This window comes from Kryptolebias marmoratus, linkage group LG20 (assembly GCF_001649575.2).
Source record: "Kryptolebias marmoratus isolate JLee-2015 linkage group LG20, ASM164957v2, whole genome shotgun sequence".
Lineage (NCBI taxonomy): Eukaryota > Metazoa > Chordata > Actinopteri > Cyprinodontiformes > Rivulidae > Kryptolebias > Kryptolebias marmoratus.
The window spans coordinates 4,456,260-4,476,825 of NC_051449.1; the positions used below are offsets into that span (position 1 = coordinate 4,456,260).

General features: G+C 43.7%; 2 protein-coding genes across 12 annotated transcripts; one reads left to right on the plus strand and one right to left on the minus strand.

The window, feature by feature from the left end:
• The first annotated feature begins 184 nt into the window (after positions 1 to 184).
• miga1 (mitoguardin 1) lies at positions 185 to 10,153 on the plus strand. The gene is made up of 16 exons (XM_017410829.2): positions 185 to 295; positions 1,341 to 1,484; positions 3,223 to 3,394; positions 3,722 to 3,846; positions 4,960 to 5,092; positions 5,228 to 5,364; positions 5,782 to 5,905; positions 6,112 to 6,212; positions 6,897 to 7,012; positions 7,255 to 7,327; positions 7,408 to 7,494; positions 7,582 to 7,680; positions 7,759 to 7,893; positions 7,971 to 8,024; positions 8,104 to 8,220; positions 9,033 to 10,153. Exons 2-16 carry the CDS (start codon positions 1,401 to 1,403, stop codon positions 9,252 to 9,254), a joined length of 1,779 nt encoding a protein of 592 aa, XP_017266318.1. The 5' UTR covers positions 185 to 295; positions 1,341 to 1,400; the 3' UTR covers positions 9,255 to 10,153.
• A 1,745-nt stretch (positions 10,154 to 11,898) lies between these two features.
• On the minus strand, positions 11,899 to 20,017 carry fubp1 (far upstream element (FUSE) binding protein 1). Of its 11 annotated transcripts, none has more exons than XM_017411043.2 (20): positions 19,860 to 20,017; positions 19,295 to 19,418; positions 18,086 to 18,121; positions 17,947 to 17,983; positions 17,815 to 17,861; positions 17,655 to 17,726; positions 17,365 to 17,422; positions 17,082 to 17,244; positions 16,899 to 16,997; positions 16,720 to 16,818; positions 16,527 to 16,629; positions 16,049 to 16,288; positions 15,799 to 15,959; positions 15,566 to 15,717; positions 15,403 to 15,479; positions 15,201 to 15,326; positions 14,937 to 15,011; positions 14,442 to 14,504; positions 13,284 to 13,447; positions 11,899 to 13,043 (listed from the first exon to the last, which is right to left on the minus strand). In XM_017411043.2, exons 1-20 carry the CDS (start codon positions 19,950 to 19,952, stop codon positions 13,035 to 13,037), a joined length of 1,998 nt encoding a protein of 665 aa, XP_017266532.1. In that variant the 5' UTR covers positions 19,953 to 20,017; the 3' UTR covers positions 11,899 to 13,034. The 11 variants fall into 11 exon arrangements, with proteins under 11 accessions (XP_017266532.1, XP_037837750.1, XP_017266537.1 ...); XM_037981822.1 differs by having other exon boundaries at positions 13,284 to 13,468; XM_017411048.2 differs by having other exon boundaries at positions 19,328 to 19,418; positions 19,860 to 20,016.
• Positions 20,018 to 20,566: the final 549 nt, after the last annotated feature.

A 20,566-nucleotide genomic window follows, 5' to 3' on the forward strand; every position in this document is an offset into this window, starting at 1 on the left:
TTATATATGTATAAACGTATAATGTCATGTTTTTAAGTATAAACATTTATTTAGGGGTTTAAGGAGATAATAATGAACTCTTAAAGGACAAACTTAGACTGTAATGTTCAAAGAAAACCACAAGGAGGCGCAAAAAACCCACAAATATAAATAACAGGAGTTGTTGCTTTTATTTTGAAATAGACCGGATGTGGCCGGATGTGCTGCGGCACGAGCGAGTCCTTCATTCGTCAGCAGCTGAGGTCAACCGGCGGGCGAAAGGAAGCGGCGGCGGCGGAAAACCAGAAAACTGCGGGTAAAAACGTTTCCTGCGTTTACTGCGTCGGGTTCAGACAGTAAGCAGACAAAGAATAAATCCGCCAGGCTGTTTATTTTTTTAGCAAATTTAATAAATTTACCCCGCATGCTAACTTAGTTAGCCTTTAGCTGTTTGGGCCGATGGGGGCTCGTCGTTTCTGACCCATGTGCTGAGCTGATTATCCCTGCAGGCAGCCGCTGAAATAATTCTTCCTCCGGTCGCCAGGATGGCTTTATCTATAAACAAATATAATTACAAATATTTAAAATAATTTGTCATGGATTGAAGGGTCCTTTGGGTGTCGTTAAAGCTTATCTTATTACTTAAAACGTATAAAATGTCTCTAAGAAAAGCAACATTTTAAACACCTAAATGAGACCTGCAGAAAAACCTCAACGTTTACAATATTTTTAATTATTGTAAACATACTAAGGTAACTAGTTTCAGTTAACTGTTATAAACTTTTACTTTTTTTCAATTAGAAAAGCACTTAAAATGTTTGTCAGCTTGCTTTTTTTAATCATTAAATGTATTTACTGGTACTATTTTGCTCTAAACCTAATTTTAAAAAGCAAATTAATCAATCAGCACTCAAACAGACTATATTATCATATATGCCAATAAACTATAGGTAACTTAAATTGATATAAAATGCAAAATAAAGACGCTAAAACAGATTATAAGACATAAAATGCATATTAAACCCAGACTGAGCTTCAGATGAGTCATTTTATTCATGTAGGTCTGACAGGACATTAATTGGGTTTGTCCTGTTATATTTGGTTTCACAGTTAATGTTTGATTAAAGATAACAGAACCATGATATCAGGAAGATAATGTGCTGTGAGGTCATTTTCATTCCACCGGTGGGTGTTGTGCCCATTCTTGTGCAGCATTTTGTTTAAATTTGAACGTTTACTTGATTGATTGAGACGGACCGGTGTTTCTGCACGCACTGCACGTTCGAGCTTTACATAACCGTGTCCTTAAATGCCCTGCTGAGCCCCTCCCGGGGATAAATCTCCTCTCCTGTGTTCTCCAGCTCCAGTGAAACGAAGACGAGGACGAAGCAACTTTGCCAAGTCATGGACAGAGGGCCACAATGACACATGAGACCCTTGCCAGCTCCCGGCTGTCCCTCCGCATGGTTGACCTTCCACTTTCCGTCTGCAGCTCGCTGGCACAGGTGAGTCCAAACGGGTTGTTTACTCGGCACGTCGTCCTTTTCCCAAATGGTCTTTTCTAGCAGCTTGTAATAAAAAAAAAAGGCAAATCTCTTTTCATTTGTCAATTCTTTGTGCATCTTTACAAATAAATCACATCATGTTTAAGGAAAACTTTGTTGGAAGCAGTAAGAAAAATAACTATTTTCATGAAAATAATCAGTTTTACAACACATGGAGTATGTATTTTTACTCTTCTATCTATGAATGCTCATTTCTGTTGATTTATTGTTTGTAAAACATTCAATATTGTCCACCGCCGAAAGTGGAAAGTGGACAGTAATGATCTGTTTGCGTTTTAGGCCTTCTTCTGTTAGACTTGTTGGGACCAGTAGTCCTTAAATGGCCTCTGCTTCATTTGCAGATTTTATAGGAAACTTTTATTTTTATTTTTGTGCAAATGCGAACTACTGATGAGCAGGAAAGTCAGAGTAACTGCAGACAGAAGCCTGTTTTATAGGATGAATCTAGATGGGATATTTGACCAAAGTAGAAGCCAGTAGAAAACTCAACAAGTTTATTTAAATTAGAGTCTCAAAAAGTCACCAAATGTGCAACAAAAACATTCATTAAAGGAGTTCTCAGGTGAGAATCTCAGGTGTTTTCCCCCAGAAATCGTTTCTGTTTCACTTTGCTTTTCTTCATGTTGTTTTACGTCAGTTTCCCGCATGCTGCTGTGTTTACAGGAAAAAGCTGCAAGGGTTTGTTTGATGTGAAATTCAGCCTGATATGATTACGATGGCGCTCGGCGTCTGGCAGCAGCGGTTGCAGATCCAGCTCTGAAGCTCTGCAGAGCCGCTCCGTCGTCATCGAGTCACCGCGGACCGTTCGAGGCTTATTTTTAGATCGGCACGAGTTTGTCTGCTGGTGGTTACTGTTTGTCGTCTGTTGTATGAACTGCGTTTACCAGCTTTTCCGTCCAGTGGGAAAATATTTGTTTCTTCTCTTGCTTCCTGCATTTATTTGGTTGTTATTGCAAATTAATCCAAATCCATATGAGGTGGTATCTGAGTGAGTCAAAGGTCTCCAGAATTTCTTTGAACATGTTTTTAAAAGTGAGACGACTCTTAAATTAGTCACAAAGTTGTGGTCGCTCTCCTTTGATAGAAGGTCTGACCACGTTGATAATAAATAAGAATTGTTCTAAAAAGTGGTCCAAATCTCCACGTCTTTCTGTTTAAACTTTACTCCAGTAGACTGAATTATAAATGCAGGGGTGGGTACAATATGGGCAACAGTTGCCAGGAAAAAAATCACAATTTCCCTGCAATTTTGTGTCAACAAGCCTCTTATATTATCAATTATTTATCATTAAAACAACTTTAATCCAGGCTCCACTCTGGGGTATTTCCAGTTATGTTAGAAAGGGTTACTGAAGCAGGAAAGATGAAAATAGCAGGATTTTTTTTCAGTATTAAACCAATTTATTTAAATAATTATTTGCTTCTTTACATAGAAAATTAGAAACAGAATTTATTTTTGTGTTACAAAATCTTTGTTGGCTGGTAACAAGTCCTAAAGACCACCTGTTGTCTAAAGAAAAGGCAGCGTTTACCAAAGCAGATGTGATTTTAGGACTTTCTAATCTCCATAGATTGTGGGGAAATATTCCTTTTAGTTTCATTAATTTTAAAAAAGCTTAAAATTTTGTTTAATTTTTAAATAAATATCCTTAACGTCAGCTGAATTTCTCTCCTCCAGGTGAGCGTCAGTGCCAGCACCAAGAAGCTCGTGGCAGCCACCGCCTTCGGCACCGTCTCGCTCCTCCTCCTCGCTCGTCGCTTTCAGAGGAGGAAGAGCAGGAAAAAGGGTCACTCGCCGCTGTGGGAGCAGGCGGGCTTCGAGGTTTACGCCCCGCCCTCTGCAGAAAATGGTGAGATTTGTATATTTATGTTCTTTCGTCTCTCAGCTCCCACTTCCTGGTTTGTGACGCAGAGAGGCTGCTTCATTATTAGCATACTGACCAGATAAATGATTAAATCTGCTTGTTTTATTTGCCGAATGCAACAACTCCTTCCTGAGGTGTTGTGCTGCTTGGCTCGCCGAAATCAGACGAGAAGTAAATCATTAAAACAGCGAATAATCCACTGCAGCCAACGTAATGTTTCCATCAAACCCGGCTCGTCCACGCTGATGTGTGGGAGCCAGCAGTCCTGCCGAACTCTTATCTTTGACCTTTTTTTTACCTTTATCTCCTCAGATAACACCAGCCAAAACATCAGCGTCTCCCTCAACTCTAAAACCAGTGGCTCGGCGGGTTCAGGGCTGGTTCTGACGACGAGAGACTACAGGAAACTGTCCGGGTCTCTGCTGAGCCTCGCCTCGGTGAGTCAGAGCCACACGGGCGTTATCAGACCAGAGAGGTTACTTAAACACACAAAAACAGTTATTTCATCTCAGTTTCTTATGGTTTTCTTTATTATAGGACTTTATTTTTAGGCTTTAATGGTTTTCCAGTAGTTTTTCAGTTAATAATCACCAATAATCTGCTGACTGGAGGGTCTTTCTGTGAGATGATTGTTCGAGGCTTGACCGCTTTAATCCTCTTTACATTAGAACCTCCTCGTCCTCCTTCAGCCGTCTTTAATTTGTCCAATTAACAAACACATCGCCTGTTTTGTTCTCTCTCTGTCAGCTGGTTTCCAGTCCGTTTTAGGATTGATTTAAAACTCTTTTTGTTTGCTTTTAAAGCACCTAACAGCCTTACTTCTCTTCGTTTAGCTGATTTAATAGCTTTCTGTGAGGATGAGAGGACCTTCAGGTCAACTCAGACATCTTTACTGGATGTTCCAAGGCCCAGATACAAACCCTGAGGTGACCGGGACTTGTTTTTGGCCTCATTTGGATCGTCTGGGTCGGGTCAGCTCGTGTTCCCGTCCGGGTTTGGAGTCTTTGCATCCGAGCCGACTGGTGCTGCAGATTTAACGCCAGCAGACTGATTGGTTCGTGGGGCAGGGCGTCGCAGATGACTGCTCCTTACGGCCATTTGCTTTTGGTCGTTGTGGAAGAGCTCGTTCATTAATTAAAGCCATTTAGACTTCACAGCTGGGTGGATGAAGCCCTTTGATGCTTTCGAGGTTTCTTTCTGATTGTAATGAAGAAAAACAAAGATTTGAAGCTCCAAAACCTCAAAGACAGACCCTACCGTTAACGTCCTGTAGTCAGCTGGACTTAAAGCCACCACAAACCTCCAAATAACGAAGGAAACGGCGTCGAAGATTCGAATCAGTCACCTTACTGTTTGTGTTTTCTTGTAACGTATGAATCCTCAAACATCGGTGAATGTGGCTGAAGTAGCACCACTGACCCGGGCCTTTTTTAAATCCAGACTCAAAGCCTTTTTATTCAATACCTAGTGGCACTTTAGTCCCATTTGCTCGTACTGTTCCTGATGTCTCTTTTGGAGCTTTATAAACTTGTTTTTCTTGGTCTCTGCAGGTCAGGAGCGTGAACTCGTCCAGCAGCAGCACCTATGCAGATGAGCCCGCCTGCTGGATTGGCATGGAGGATGCTGACGTCTCCAGCGTGGTCAACTTATCCATCACCACGCCTGAAAACCTCTACCTAATGGGTGAAGAAGCTCGTGCAGCTCTGAACTCAGAGATAGGAGGACATTAACAGATGATCTCAGCGCGTCTGTGTCTGTTTTAATTCGTTTTCGGTGACTCAGAGTGTGTTTTTTTTTTTTTTTTTTTTTTCCTTTCAGGCATGGATTTATTCGAGGAGGCTCTGCAGCACTGGGAGGAGGCGCTGACGTTCAGGAGCAGGCAGGCAGACGATGATGCCAGCTGCGCCTCGGTCAGAACGGGAGCCGGAGATGCCATCGCCGAGCAAAGCATGGAGGTGAGAGACGCAGGCAGCTTCCTCTGAAGAACCGGGCCCGACGGCGAGCGCCGACACGGTTTGTCTGAAGCCACTGCTATGTGTGTGAACAGCTGCCAGGGACTGAGCACGTTAGCTTTAATCACAAACAATAATATGCTTTGTACCAAATTAAAGCTCTCAGAAGTAGCTTCCATCTGCAGTCCCTGAGACACACAAACAAACATTAAATAAAACTTAAATGAGACAAAGCATCTCGTACTTTCCGGACTATAAAGCGCACCTAAAACCCTTCAATTGTCTCCAAACACGACAGTGAGCCTTATAATCCGGAGCGCGTGATTTTCTTGATGTTCAGTACGATCGAGCCCGGATGTGTTCGTATAACAAAATCAAGGTGGCGTTTTGTGATCGGTTCCTCTCTGGTCCACCTTCCAGGACGTGATCAGCGCCGAGTTCGTCCACAGGCTGAAGTCCCTGCTGCAGAGAGCGTATCGCCTGCAGGAGGAGTTCGAGGGCGTGCTGGGGATGTCCGAGCCTTCGTCCCGCAGCAGCAGCCAGGGTGAGTCGCTCGCCGTGACGCAACTCTGCGAGCTGCAGAGGAGGACGTCCACCCGGCTCCGTGTCCTGCAGTGTCTCAACCCCTTCAATGGAAGAAAACGGGCTCCGAGTTGGATTCAAAACCCGTGAAACTCCAACAGATTTTCAGTTTCAGACTTTATCTGTCTAAAACGTGTAAACGTGACCGTTTTGAACTCCTGCTCGCAGATCAGATTGTGGATCTTCTGGCCAGAGACGAGCTGGACGACGTCTGCGTGAGGGACAGCGTCAGCATCGCGTCCACCGACTCTTTCGTGTCGGCGGCTGAGGTAGGAGGCTGCTCAGGTCGTCGCTTTTACCCGACAAGATTTACATTCTTTTCATTTATGGGGCGTTTTTAGCATCTAAAGGATGAAATAACTTTGGGATTCCTTTAAGCATCTTAACCCGAAGCTGTCTGAGGTGTAGGATCCGTGTCTGACTTGCAGCCAATCAGTCGCGACCCTTGTGACCTCGCTTCACCTCCTTTACTCGTCTGGTTCTCCTGAGCCGCCGAGCACGAAAATAAACTGATCCTAATGCCGAGACGATAATCTAAGGATCAACCAGGGTTCTGCACGCTGTTTGATATGTTCATGTCTTACTGCTCGACACAATTAATGAAGCTTAAGATTGATTTAGTCGCGTTTACTGACTAATAAGGGTGCGCTCCTGCAGCATTTTTATTATTAAGATGATTAAAAGACATACTTAAACCTGACGCACTGAAACTGCACCTATGCACACCTGTTCTAGTGTTTCAAGCATTATTAAAAGTGTGAAAAAAGCAAAAGCTAATGAAAATGTGAGATATGGGAGTCTGGAGATAAATTGTGTAGGTTTGAATGTGTTGTAGGCACAAAGGAGCATAACTTAATGAAACTCTGAATCAGGTTTTAGTTGGGTTTTTTTGTACGTTTGAAGTCTTTATTTAATCCCCAATCCTCCGTCTCTGTATCTGCTGCTGGTCTCAGCCTCAGCTGTCGGAGCACAGGGAGCTGAGGAGCACATTTGCTCCGGGACACCATCCTCTGTACGAGGAGGCGCTGCAGCTGGCTGAAGAGGGCGGCATCTCCTGCAGGGTGCTTCGGTACGTGCTTCACGATTTTACCGTGTTACTGAAGTCTCAAACGCAGTAAAGATATCCAGAAAAGGCCGAACGTTTGAGGGTTTTCCAGAGTCAGATTAGAGTAAAATTTAGTCTCCAAAAGTGATAAAATGTTTCACCAACATCAAACAGTTTTAAGTTAGTTTTATAACTATGAAAACGAGGAGTTCAGTGTTTTATATTTCAGCTGATGTCGATGCTTCGTGTCGCCCGTTGTGCTTCAGGACGGAGTTACTGGGGTGTTTCAGCGACTTGGACTTCCTGGCTAAGCTGCACTGTGTCCGGCAGGCCTGTCAGGTACAATCCGCCGCACGGTTCGACAATCCGTTCCCTCGCTTCAGGTCGGTTTTACTAAAACGAGGTCACTTCGTCTGCAGCTCATTTTGTGCGACAGGACGACCAGGATGTTTCTGGCCGACGCCGGAAAGAAAATACTGTCTTCGATCATCGTGGAAGCTCACAAAGTAAGCCTGAAGACGCGGCTAGCGGGTAGAATTTATCTGTAATCCACGAGGAGCGCTTCTCTGAACTTTTAAATGCTCGTTTTCCAGAGCCCGAAGAGATTTGAGGAGGTGTTCATGGAGCTGATTTCCTTCCTGGAGCACACGGAGCACTGGGAGGACACGGAGATGGAGCTGGTTTCACGAGGGGTTAGTTAGTCAGTCAGAGAACCACAATCAACAGAAATAAAAGCCTCTTCCTTGAACGGTGTTTGGCGCTCGATCCAGGTCCGGCATCTGAACTTCTATGACGTGGTTCTGGACTTCATCCTGATGGAGTCCTTCGAGGACCTGGAGAATCCGCCCATCTCCATCCAGAACGTCGTCAACAACCGCTGGCTCAACAGCTCCTTCAAGGAGACGGTGAGGACAGCCGCGAAAAGGTGGAAATGAGTAACGCCGAGCTTCCTGTTGAGTCCCGTGCGTTTGTCGTTCTGCAGGCGGTGGCGTCCAGCTGTTGGTCGGTGCTGAAGCAGAAGAGGCAGCACATGAAGGTGCGTGAAGGTTATTTATCGTGTGATGACGGGACCGGGGCGAGTGCGCCTAACTTCATCTTCATCTCCATCCCTCCAGGTGCACGACGGCTTCGTGGACCGCCTCTATGCCGTGTGCGAACAGATCATTCCCGTCCTGGCGTGGGGCTTCCTGGGCCCGAAGAGCTCCCTGCACGACTTCTGCTGCTTCTTTAAGGTCAGGAAGTCGGCAGAAGCGCTCACCGTTGGGGTGTAAATGAATCTCTCACCGAGGAGAATTAGGTTTTCGAGTCACGCAGCTCCACCCCCAGTCCTCGATGAGTCATTTCAGTCTGGGGGGGGAAAGACGGCGAGACGGAGACGAAGGCGCGGTCAATCATTTCTCTCACTTTGAGACGACTCGAGCGCTCCCCCTGGTGGAACAGATTGTCTCCAAGGTTCCTCCACCGCTGAACGGCGTCCATAAGCGGTTGATAAACGGGGATTAGTTGCGGCAGCCATCTTGAATTGGCTGGACTACAAAAGCTAATTAGTTTAGAGATGTTTCTGAAAGCATCATTCAGTTACACGTTTGTTTACAGAACGACAAAATTTACAATAAAAAGCAGAAATTTAAGCTTCTTCTGATTCCATATTGTGAAAATATTAGAAGCTGAATTGAAACAAGTTAATGTAGATTTGATGATAACATTTATTTTTCCCCGTGTCTCCTCGGATTGAATGTTTCATTAGTGATGAAACTTAAATATTTTTGCACATTTTGTGTATTTTTAACGTTCAGTCACCCTCCGTGCATCTTTAGTTAAACATTAATATTCTGGTATTTTATATTTTCATCTCAGCCTCTCAGATCTTTAATATCTGAAGCATTTTCTGCAGGTTTAAAGAAACTTGAGGCTCCAAACAAGAATAAAATGTTTTAAAAAGAAATCTGTTAAATCTTGAACTGATTGTTGCAGCTTTACAGTAAACTCACTGCCTGGATCATTGTTTCTAATAAAAATAAACTTTTCTGTCCCCCCCCTGCAGGACCAGGTACTCCACTTCCTGAAGGACATCTTCGACCGGGACAAAGTGCGTTACTCCTCGGCGGACAGCCTGGCGGAGGACGTGCTCCGCCTGCTGCACCGGCGCTCCGAGCTGCTGCTGGCCTACCTGGGAGCTGACCCCCCCTCCCGGCCCCCTGCCGGCTGCAGCCCCTCGCAGGTGCGGCTGGTCCCCGCCGCCCTGCTGGAGGCGCAGGTACAGTGACCGGGCTCGCCATTTACGCTGTGGATCCTTCACGGCCGCCATCGGACCAAAGAAACCTTCAGCGTATCGCTCATCTGTAAACCCTGACTGTATCTGTGCTTTGTGGATTCAGGTAAACTGCACAAACCGCCTGCCTCCACGGTGCCATATTAGTGACGTTATCTCAGCAATAATCCTCGAGGTTAGATATCACGCTTTGTAAATGAGGGCGAATTCGCTGCGACGCTGAAAGAAGCTATTTATCTTATTTATTTTTATTTGTAAAGCTGAACGACGCAGGGTTTGAGGCTTCGTTAGATTTAAACGTCAGCAGAGCGAGATGATTCGATTCAAGCTTCAGTGTTTCATTAAGATACTTGAAAACAAAAAAAAGAGACTCTGAAACCTTCATGTAATATTTCAGACACTAACGAAAACATGGAGCTTCTCATCGACGTGTCAATCCTGGCAAAAAGCACAAAAGCCTTATTAATGCAAATATTCAAGCCTCTGTGGTGTATTATCTGTTCATCAACACTGCCATGTAGGAAACGTGCACAAATACAAAAAAATAAGTGTTTAGACGTCATTTTTCCTGTTTGATCCAAGTGTTAAAGGGAAATGTTTTAACTCTGTGCCCTTCCTGAAGAAAAGTCGTCAACTTTTTAATAAATCTGACTTTTATTGAAAGGTTTGAGGTATTTGCTGAGAACAGAAGCTATTACTTTCGTAATTTAGATATGAATGAATGCAGAGCTGCAGTCTTTAAAGAGATTAAACTTGTTTGCCGATGGGTTCCTCGGTCAGGGAAGCATCTTCAGAGGCCAAATTTGGCTTTTAGTCTTTACAGCTGCTTTACTTTACGGGGGATTTATTTTGTGACCATTTTATGTGTAAAATAAACAAGCAAAGACTTGAAATGAGTTTGTTTTAATTTCCTTTTCCTGCAAAACACAACTGAGACAAATCAGGTTTGTAACAATTTTATTGATGAACATGGCAACATTTCAATAGTGAAGTCAATTTGAAAAACAAAACAAACCAATAGATATAATATACAGCACACGAAACCTTGTTTACCTCTAAGGTACGCTCCTTGTTTTCTCCTCTACACCACCTCGAACTCTGTGTTGAAACACCGAGCATCTCATGTACAACGAACAGCTTCAATCAAAACAAAAACCTTTTAAAACTGATAACCTCCAAGTTCCTGCTCTCATCCAACTCTTCTGAAGTTAAATACAAAGTGTGGAAACAAAAAAAATAAGAGGCATTCAGAAACAACCAGACAGCTCTAAAACACTGTGGCATCATGGGTAAGAACAAAGTCATCCAAACCAACACTTTGCAATCACAGAATTTAAATTTCATTGCTGCTTTACCTTATCGGCGGAGCTCTTGAACGGTCTACGTTCAGCAGTGGGATAGACTCAAAGGATTCCTCCTTTTTGGGGGGGAAGAGGGGGGGACAAACTACGACACGGCCTGATTTTACCACCTAAGCCTGCAGCGTCCTCCAACACTGTGAGCGAGAAGGCAGCAGCGTTTCAATATTAGATCTGCACCGCCGTCGAGGGCAGATTCACACCACGACAATAAAAATCAATCAAAATATGTCAAAGAAATGTTTTCATGTTCTTCCGCCTGACATTTGAGCACATTGCTAACTTCTGGCAACAGGTTTGCACAGCATGCAGTTCATTTCGACTAAAGCATCCTTAAAACAGTTGCTCAGACTTACCAGAGGACCCTTTTTTCTTTAAATACGACAACATTTTACAGTTATGCAACTTCGAGAGAGGCAGTGTCGCTTTGAGAACAGACCGTCATGCAGTTCATAAATCAGAAAGGAAATCATACCAAAGAGGGCTGCTCATGTGTGAAAATCCTGGACATTTCTTTACGACCAAGCATAAATGCATGTTAACGACACAGGTAAGCATTTCTTAGCATGTATATAGGACAAATAAAAACACGCGTTTCCTTAGGTTTCGCTTACCTGTGTTATCGCAGCAGAACCTAAGGTGCAAGGTCTGGGATGACACTGCAAAGATCAGATATATTGTACTGTTTGCCATCAGTGAACAATGCAGTCAAATATGGTTCTGATGTTCATGGGACAGCCGGTCACAACATTTCCACCACCGTCAGAAAAATCTCCACAACTAGCATTCCACATGCTTGTACGGGACATGGAAAGAGCAAAAAAAACAACAAAACAAAGATACCTAAGCATGCTACACTGGAGTTATGCAATTTGAGATTTCTGAGCAAAACGTTGCATGAAATAACATTTTTGTTTGAAGCTTTAAACATGAGCTAACAGCAGATCAGAACCCAGATCCCCTGAACACAGTTCTGCCAGCAGTTTAACATCACGAACGGTTCAGAAAAGCCAACGCTGAAATGCTACCAACACGGTCTAAATCACTTTTTGTGCAGAGTCACAAGTCTCAGAAACATGTGGTACAAGAATCATGTCGATTACGCCTCTCCTCAACACATTTCATACTTACCCAAGAAAAAAAGGGGGGGCAAAATGGCAATTTCTGACAAAATACTACATTTTTGCAGATTAAAAGCATCAAATAAGGCGTGTATTTCTCAGTTTTGTACTTACATTACAGGAGGGCTCAACTGATGGATGACGAGGCTGCTTAGCCACCCTCGAGCCTACGTTTTTATACTGGATAAACACTAACAGAATGGGCACAGCAAAAACGATTGGTTTCTCTTTGTGTTTTTTTGCAATGTTTTTATATTTAAAAAAAACATTCTTTAAAAAATAATTATACACAACTTGGACATGGGCAAGGCAAACGTGTCAATACATATTTTTCTTTTATCATACAGTGGCAATTTACCTGACTGTCCTGGAAAAAGAACAGCACAAAAAGAGATAACACTAAAAAATAATATATATATATATATATGCAACATTTCTTGAAACCACATTTTCTGAGGTACATGTTCACAATACCTGCTTACCGCTTTTTTTTTTCTAAACTTGCCTGTGGAGGAGGAAGTGACTATCAAGGCAAAAAATAAAGAATAATAATACAGTGCATACTAGCTCAACGGTGTCTGCGTACCAGGCGAAAAGCAGAGCGACGCGGTTAATGCATGAGATACGGCAAATGTGTCTACAGCTACAATCAGCAAAGTCAGGAAAACAGGAAGTGTCAGAAACAGGCTAACAGCGAGGACATTCGAACCGTTCGCGCACGTTTCTACGAGCCTTATATACGGTTGGAGAGACAGGACAGCACAACTTCCAGGTCAACTTTTCTTTTTCTTTAAATGACAATTCAACCCAAACATGGCCGACTTCTCAACCCCCCCCCCCCAAAAAAAAAAAAAACATGTTTATTTAAACCCTTTTGGTTTGGACCACCCCAACTTACCAACACAGGAGGTTTCAGTTTGTTTTATTGCAAAAACACAACAGGAAATAGCATTTTTAAAAACTGAGATGATTTACATGGTAATGTCTACAGTTTATTAAACATGAGTTCTAACCACATTTAATGTAGATACAGGGCTGGAATGACCATATGTATAATTACCTCACTAAAAACATAGCATTTACAAGAAAAAAAAACCAAAACAAAACAAAACAAAAAACAACAAAAAACCAGAAGAAATGAATCAAAGAGGACGTGTTCGCCGGGTAATCTGCCATCTATGTGAAACACTTTCAAACCAAGGAAATTTAAGATCTTCATCAAGGCGTCTGCATCCAAACATTTAACAAAGGATTTTGTTTCGACAATGTAGCATTTACTTTATGTCCACTTCACATTACTGGCCCTGTGCAGAGGAAATACATAGAAGATACGTTGCATGTTAACAGCAGAAACAGTGGACTCAGCTTCCCAAAATAAAAAGCTAAAAAAAACGGGGGGGAAAAGTAGTTTGGTTAAATCTGAGGCTGCTGTCATCACTGGAGCCCTGCAAAAGCCTGAGGGAGGAAGGAGGGTTACGGCACAAAATGACTGAGTGAATATAACAAGCACGTTCTTATCGGGGGTGGGGCGGGAGGGGGCGTACCTGAGGGGCTTGTGGCGCTCCACCCATGGCCTGAGGGTTGGCCGTGCCGTAGTAAGCGGCCTGCTGCCGGTAGTACTCGGCCCAGGCGGCGCTGTAGTCCGGCTGGCCTCCGGGCTGAGTGGCAGGCGCCGCCGCCGCCGGAGCGGCCTGAGGCGCAGCTTGACCTGAGGAGTCAGAACCCCCCCCAAGAACAAACAGATGGTAAAGCCAACGTGCTGCACACGGCCGACAAAAAACCCAACAACAACGTTTCAGACGAATCTTCCGGGCAAAGACACGTTCAGACCCATCTTGAGGTGTTCACACCTGGCAGCTAAATGAGTACCCCAACACAGACCGAGCGATCTGTTGATCGTTCTTTAATCGGGTTTAATTAGACGATTACATCACAACATAACGCCGCTCGGGCCGTTCTGCGTTAAAGCGCCACAGACGTTTTTATTTAGAAACCATAAAGCTGCTCCTTCAGAATATTCCCAGGATGGTTGTTTAACCAGCGTGCACCTGAGCAAAGTCCAGGCTCGGGACAGATTATGTTCAGACTACCAAACATACGGGGATAAAAACTGAAGGTGGACAAAACTAAGCTACATGAAGAATATATTTTGACTACTGATCAAAATCGTTAAATTATGACAGACGCAGCTGCAAAAACTCCCAATACTTGAGTCCAGAGAGGCTAAAGAAGCCGCCATTAAACACCCATTTCAAACCAAACGGGACTAAATGTAGACAGGTACGTTTGTAAATATACGACAATAACTTTGCTACAAAACGATCTAAAAAAATACAAACACCATTTTGAATTTCTGAGACCGGAGAGGCTGTAAGAAGTGGAACGAACCCACCACCCGTCCCTTCGGGTCGCAAGTCAGAAAACTTCTGCTTTTTTATCGGGTGGTCGTGAAAACAGCAACTCTACCAGAGAGGGGCTGTGAGAGGAGCCAACCACCCTTGAACGCTCCGAAAAGACGGTAAATGTTGACATTTTTCAGAGCAGCTGGGGGATTTTTAAAGGAAAAGTGTTTCGACCCAAACAATTAACTCTTAATGATAATATATTGTTTGTTTTCTTTATGTAGGAGTTATAAGTTACCTAAATGCTCACATTTAAAAACAAAAACCTTCAAACGACTGTTTAATTTCCTGAGTACCAACCTTGTTTCTTGTAATATTCCTCCCAGGCTTTAGTGTAGTCCTGAGGCGGCTGATTCTGCTGACCTGGAAAAAGCAAAGAAAACGGAACGCGTTAATGAATCCAGGTTTAAAAATAATGTCGACAAACAGAAACACCACATCTGACAGTCAAACCAGCTAATTATATAAACTCCTTACACACTCAGTTGCAGCAAAAAACAAACTGTGACACGCACTGCAAAGCTGCCGTGAGCTCAGATAAATCCCTAAGATGATCAACAACAACGAGCATCTCTAAGCTCATGAAGGTGATTCTGTGTCGACAGCTCAGTCCTGGAGATAATTCAAATGTTGCAGTCTAAACAGCACAGGCACCAAATGTCAAACCAAGTGGAGGCACACTGAAAAAACAGCAAGCCAACAAATACCCAGACCTGGAAAAGAAGCGGATTTATTGCCCTGTGGCTGTTTAGACTGACTTGTGTTAACAGGTGTACACTGGAACTATTTATATACCCATTTTCTTGTAATATTCCTCCCAGGCCTTGGTGTAATCTGTCTGTCCACTCTGACCTGCAGCCTGTGGGTCACCTGTTAAAAGAAACAGCACTTGCAATTAGTGAATCATTCTCAGCCGTTTGTCCTCCACCTGCAGAGCAAAGTCATTAGAAAGTGAAGACAATCCAGACTTCCTTCAGTCAGAAAACGCCAACAAGGCTGAATCTAGTCAACTACACTGTTCTGAGCGGACACACAGAGCACACACACACGCACACACACCTTGGCCGTTGGGCTGAGCCGTGCCTGGAGCGCCGCTGGCTGGAGCCATGGAGGGCTGCGGCTGCTGGCCATACTGAGCGTAGTAGGCCGCCCACGCTGCGGCGTTCGCATCAGCCGCCGCTTTGTCTGCACAAAACAAGTTTTGTTTGGTTTTTTACATGAAAACAGTGCTTCAGTCTGTTGACTTTAGGCAGGTACTCACTTGGATCAGGTTGTCCCTGCTGCCAGTGGGGATACCCGTTGCCCCATCCTTGAGGCTGATAAGGAGCGGGAGGACCGCTGATGAGGGAAAAAGAACCATCAAGTCTAAAAAGAGTCTAAAAAGTCTCACATATACAATCAACTTTCAATGTGGCTGAGCTTACTGTGGTCCTGGAGGGCCCTGGTTATACGGTCCGGGGTTGTATGGTCCCATCGGAGCCCCTGGAGGACCTGGTGGTCCTGGGGGACCGTGTGGGCCTGGTCCGCCATGTGGACCAGGGGGACCATGTGGGCCTCCTATTGGAGTAACTGGACCCTGAAATGAAAATCGGTAAATTCAGCTCATAGCTGGGGAATTCCTTTCAAACGGTAAAATAGAATACTTTGAATATCTCACCCCAATTTTCTCCTCCACCAGCTGCCTGGCGTAGTCGATCTGTTGAGGGGAACCTCGGACGGTGAACATCTTTATGTTGGGGTCAGCATTGGGCGGAGGATTTCTCTGTAGCTCGATCCTGGCTCCGGACTGCTGGCTGATGCCTTTGATTGTCTCACCACCTAGTTAAAACGTCCACAACCATTCAAGCCTTGGATTTCAAGCTTTAGTTTTGAGTTACTCGTTCATTTAAAAAAAAGGTACCACTTGCCTTTTCCGATGATCAGACCGGTCTTCATAGTCGGGACTGTGAAGGTAAACTCCTGCAGGCCTCCAGGGGGGCCCATGTTCCAGTTGCCCTGGCCACGGCCACGCCCCCTGCCGCCCCCGTGTCCTGGAGGTCCGCCAGCCTGAACACTCCTCAGCAGGTCCGAGATGATCTCTGCTGCGTGCTGAGCCTGGTCGGGCGGACCCATGATCTGTGCTATCCTGTCAGGCGTAGTGCCATCGTCTGGAACAAAAACCGGCAATCAGAAACGGCTCCTCAGCTTAAAAAAAAAAAATCACACTGAACCCGAGCGTAAATTTACCATAATTTAAATAACGTGCACTACTGCACGGCATCATTCTGTGTTCAGGTCTCAGATTGGTTTTGGTAAGTGTTTTACATCAGCTTGTCAGCGTGGTGCATGAGTTTTCATCATAGACCAAACACACCTGAAGGAGCTTTCAGCTTCACGTCGGCTCACCTGGTTTGAACTGGATTCTGACGCCCGTGTCGTTCTGGATTTTCTTGATCATTTCTCCATTTCTGCCGATAACAATCCCGACAGCAAACCGTGGGACTGGAACCTAAAATGACAAAAAAATAAATAAACGTTTAAAAACGGGGTTTAAAATCCTGAGGCCAAACTGATGACACAACGTGCAACGGCCGCTCACATCTAAGCTGTCTCCTCCTCCCAGCCTTGAACCGTACTCGCCCCTCTGCTCCCTGAAGCCCTGGTCTCTGATCAGCTCCATCACCATCTCTTTGGCTTGCTGAAGAGGAAAAATAAACTATTACATCTATAGAGAAAGCATGCATCCTGAATGAGTGCAGAGAACATGTGACGTCTCACCTGAACTTTAAAGGGATCTCCTGAAATGCGGAGCGGCTTGTCTGCGCCTGTGTTCTGGGGTCCATCTTGGATCATGACCATCTTGACCCCGGCTCGCTCCTACAAATCAAACCAAAGCACAAAAGTCAGCTGCGTCCTGCGCCAGAGTCACCCGTTCGCCGCCGCACACTCCGATCCACTCACCTGAAGGCTCTTGATGGTTTCTCCTCCCTTTCCAATGACGAGGCCAGCTTTAGAAGCCGGCACCATGATTTCCTGGACAGTCATTCCCGGGCCGTCGTTGTGGTGGAACGCCGGAGCTGGACGGCCCTTCTCGACTATTTCTGTCAGTAACCTCTTCGCAGTCCTAATGAGGGGGGCGAAAAATGACACTTTGAACTCGTACGGCCAGTGGCATTTTGAGGTTTTCAGGAATCTTTGCTCCAAATAACGCACACATGATTCTCAGCTCACTTAAAACACTTACTGGATGGATTCTGGAGATCCTGTTAATGTAACAGACCTATCTGGCATTCCACCGCTATCTAAAAAGTAAAAAAATGGGGTCATTTTTGGGCAATCCTCACAGGAACATGTTATTGTTATGCAGTTTATCATTTCAGACATGCGTCCACATGGAAACCCACAAAACAGAGTGGGAAAAACTCTACGACACAAGGGCGTCCTTCTATTTTACAGTGTTTACATTTAAACCTGCAAGCTTTATGCACATGCTCCACGTAAATCTACTCTTGCTGCCATTTGATCCTAACTTACCTGGGGCGATCTGTATTTTACACCCAGACTCCTGCTGGATCCGCGATATTTGCTCGCCTCCTCTTCCGATAACTGGAAAGGAAAAAGGTTCAAAATTGTTAAGTATCAAAAAATCAAAGCAGGAACTGCTGTTTAACTACAACACAAGACAAAAACTCACTGAATCCAACCATCCCGTCTGGAACCTTGAAGTCCTCTGACATTGACCTGGAAACGACACAAACATCGTCAACATGAAAGCAACAAAAAATTTTTTTTAAAAAACTGAGATTTGATAAATATTTAAATCTACCTTTGGGGGCCACCCATTCCTCCCATCGCTGCAAAGGCTGGAAAACAAACAAACAGAAACAAAAAGAGTCAATTTAACAAAAATAAAAATAAATATTCATGGCTAGTTGCTTGGGACAAAAGATTTAAAACCCATTTACCATCGTTTGTAGCTACTTTCTTTGTCTCTGGTTGATCTGTGAAAAGAATACAAAACAAACAAATACAGCATAAGTGCCGATTACAACGACGACCGGCGCTTTTGAACCTGGAAACAAGCTGTACAGATATTAAAAATGCGTGGGAATTAATAAAAGCTGTTTCAAAGGATGCAAACAGCAGGATTATACTTTTAATTCGCTCTCTGATGAAACGGAGCGCGTCAATCCAATGTCTATGGCTTTTTCTTAATAAATGCAGAGAACACAGGGAGATAATCGTTAGTGCTTGTCATCAAAACTATTTATTAAAGCTGCGTAAAGCACGCACGGGCTGCAACTGTTGGAGACCATCTGGTGACTCGAGACTGCCAGAAATATGAGCGTTTGTAACCCAGTGACCAACGAGCCCTGGTGGGTTTTGCTCGACCAATTTGCAAAGGCTCGCAGAAACCTGGCGATGCCCACGACAAAATTCAGACGTGTTTAAGACGTCTGCAACGACTACTGTGAGAGACAGAAAACTAAAACTTTCATACAGTTTGATTTAAAAACACGACCCTTTCGTGCCTCTGCAAGTCGTGCAAAAAAAGTGAACATTGAGACACTTTGGGGACTCCTTCACAAATCAAATTCACCAACTAGTCACCAAGTCACAGCCCATTGAGGCACCAGTTTAAAGTATTTATTAGTCAAATGTTTACATCAAAGTCTGATGTTTTACCTCAATTAAAGTCTGAAGCATTATATCTCAAAACTACAAACTGCATGAGTCTTTACCCACTTTAACCCAAGCTTACGCCCAATTTCATATTGTACATCCAGCATATTCATGGTTAGTATTGCATTATAAAGCCGCTACACATTTATTGCCCCATTAAACAGCATTTACCCCTTTCCCATAACAAGTTAGCTTTCTAAATGACAACAAATAAACATTTTTACAGTCAGACATTGCATCCAAATAGCTGTAAAAACAAAAAACACAAGAATATACACATGCCACTGTCACCATATTACATATACATCAGTAAATAATAAATTATAAGTAATAACAGCTCACATGGTTAGTAAAGTAATGTTAAGCCACAATAATGGGTTAGAAATATTATTACAGGAGGTGCAGCAATGCAATCGGTGCAAAAGTAAACACACAGACAATTATTAATGATAAAAAAACACTAGCACTTAGATGGATTTTGAGCCACTGACCGATATTCAGGTTAGGCATGGGAAAATACCCACCAGCGTCCTCCAGGGGCCTTTTCTGGCCTCCGTAGCCGAACTCGTTGGTCGGGGGTGCCGCAACTCCGTCTCCGCCGATCTTCGCTGCGATCTTCGCATGAAAGGGGAAATAAAAAGACGCAAGGTCATTACATAAAATCGTCACAAGCGTTTCGGATCCGGAGAGTTACTGCGGAGCGCGCCGCCTGCGGCCTACGTGTCCGGAAGTCGGGCCAACAAAGGAGCGCCTATAAGTCAAATTAACGAGCCTGCTAGTTTTTTTTTTTTTTTAGAAATATAATTGCGTTTAGTAATTAGGGTGTGTTGTATTTGATTATCCGAGAGCTGAGCTGTTCTCGCTTTATAAATCACATCTGATTTTATAATTTCTTTTTTCCTTTTTTGCAATGTGGCGTGACGTTAGCCATCGTCTCGAACTAGCTTTAGCTTAGCCGGCCGTGATCTCGCGGCAGCAAATAAAACGAGAAAACTCGTTCTCTCCTTCCTAGCTTCGAGATATTTAGAAAATTGCTGTTCTTACGGGGCTTTTTACCTGTCTTGCTCGCTGCAGGGCGTCTTTGAAAGCGTCGTTCATTCCACCGCCAGCGTTAGAGGACGGGGGAGCCACGCTGCTGTAGTCTGCCATCTCTGCTGCTCTTCGCCGCTATCGCGCTCTAAGATGGAGGCTTTCATTTACCGACGGTGGACGGGAAGTCTCACGAGAATAATGAGTTATCGCGATAACAGGAGAACCCACGGAAAACATCAAAAGCTCAATATGGAGACAAAAGAAAAAAGCTAATACAAACATATAATATCAGCAAGTTTTGCTGTTAAATAATATATTGAATTACTAATAGTTGCCTGAAATAGTAGAGCCAATACCTCTTATAGAGTTATGAATGCTATTTGCCATCCTTATCCTATGTAATTTGTTAATGTGCCAGCCAGTTCAGTTGTCTATTTATATATATATATATATATATATATATATATATATATATATATATATATATATATATATATATATATATATATATATACCTTTACAACAGGCAATAAAGCCCCCAGGTCAGAGTAATCCTTGCAAGAACTGTGTCCGTAAAAAAGGATTCTTTTCAAATGTGTCTCACTGATGTAAAATCTGTGACTTTTTGCCAAGCACTGATTGAATGTCTTTATATTTAAGGCCAATCTTAAAATAAAAGTCTAAGAACCTCTGTATTAAGGCTGCTTAATGTGTCTGATCTATTACTGTGT

Excerpts from the sequence above, each read along its gene's own strand:
- miga1 (XM_017410829.2), top strand. The coding sequence starts at position 1,401 with ATGACACATGAGACCCTTGCCAGCTCCCGGCTGTCCCTCCGCATGGTT. Across the intron at positions 5,093-5,227 it reads TGAAAACCTCTACCTAATGG|GCATGGATTTATTCGAGGAG; the intron begins GTGAAGAAGCTC and ends TTTTCCTTTCAG. Across the intron at positions 7,681-7,758 it reads TGGAGCTGGTTTCACGAGGG|GTCCGGCATCTGAACTTCTA; the intron begins GTTAGTTAGTCA and ends CGCTCGATCCAG.
- fubp1 (XM_037981820.1), bottom strand. The coding sequence starts at position 19,952 with ATGGCAGACTACAGCAGCGTGGCTCCCCCGTCCTCTAACGCTGGCGGT. Across the intron at positions 17,984-18,085 it reads GAAAGTAGCTACAAACGATG|CCTTTGCAGCGATGGGAGGA; the intron begins GTAAATGGGTTT and ends TTTGTTTTCCAG. Across the intron at positions 15,960-16,048 it reads CGGTCTGATCATCGGAAAAG|GTGGTGAGACAATCAAAGGC; the intron begins GCAAGTGGTACC and ends CGTTTTAACTAG.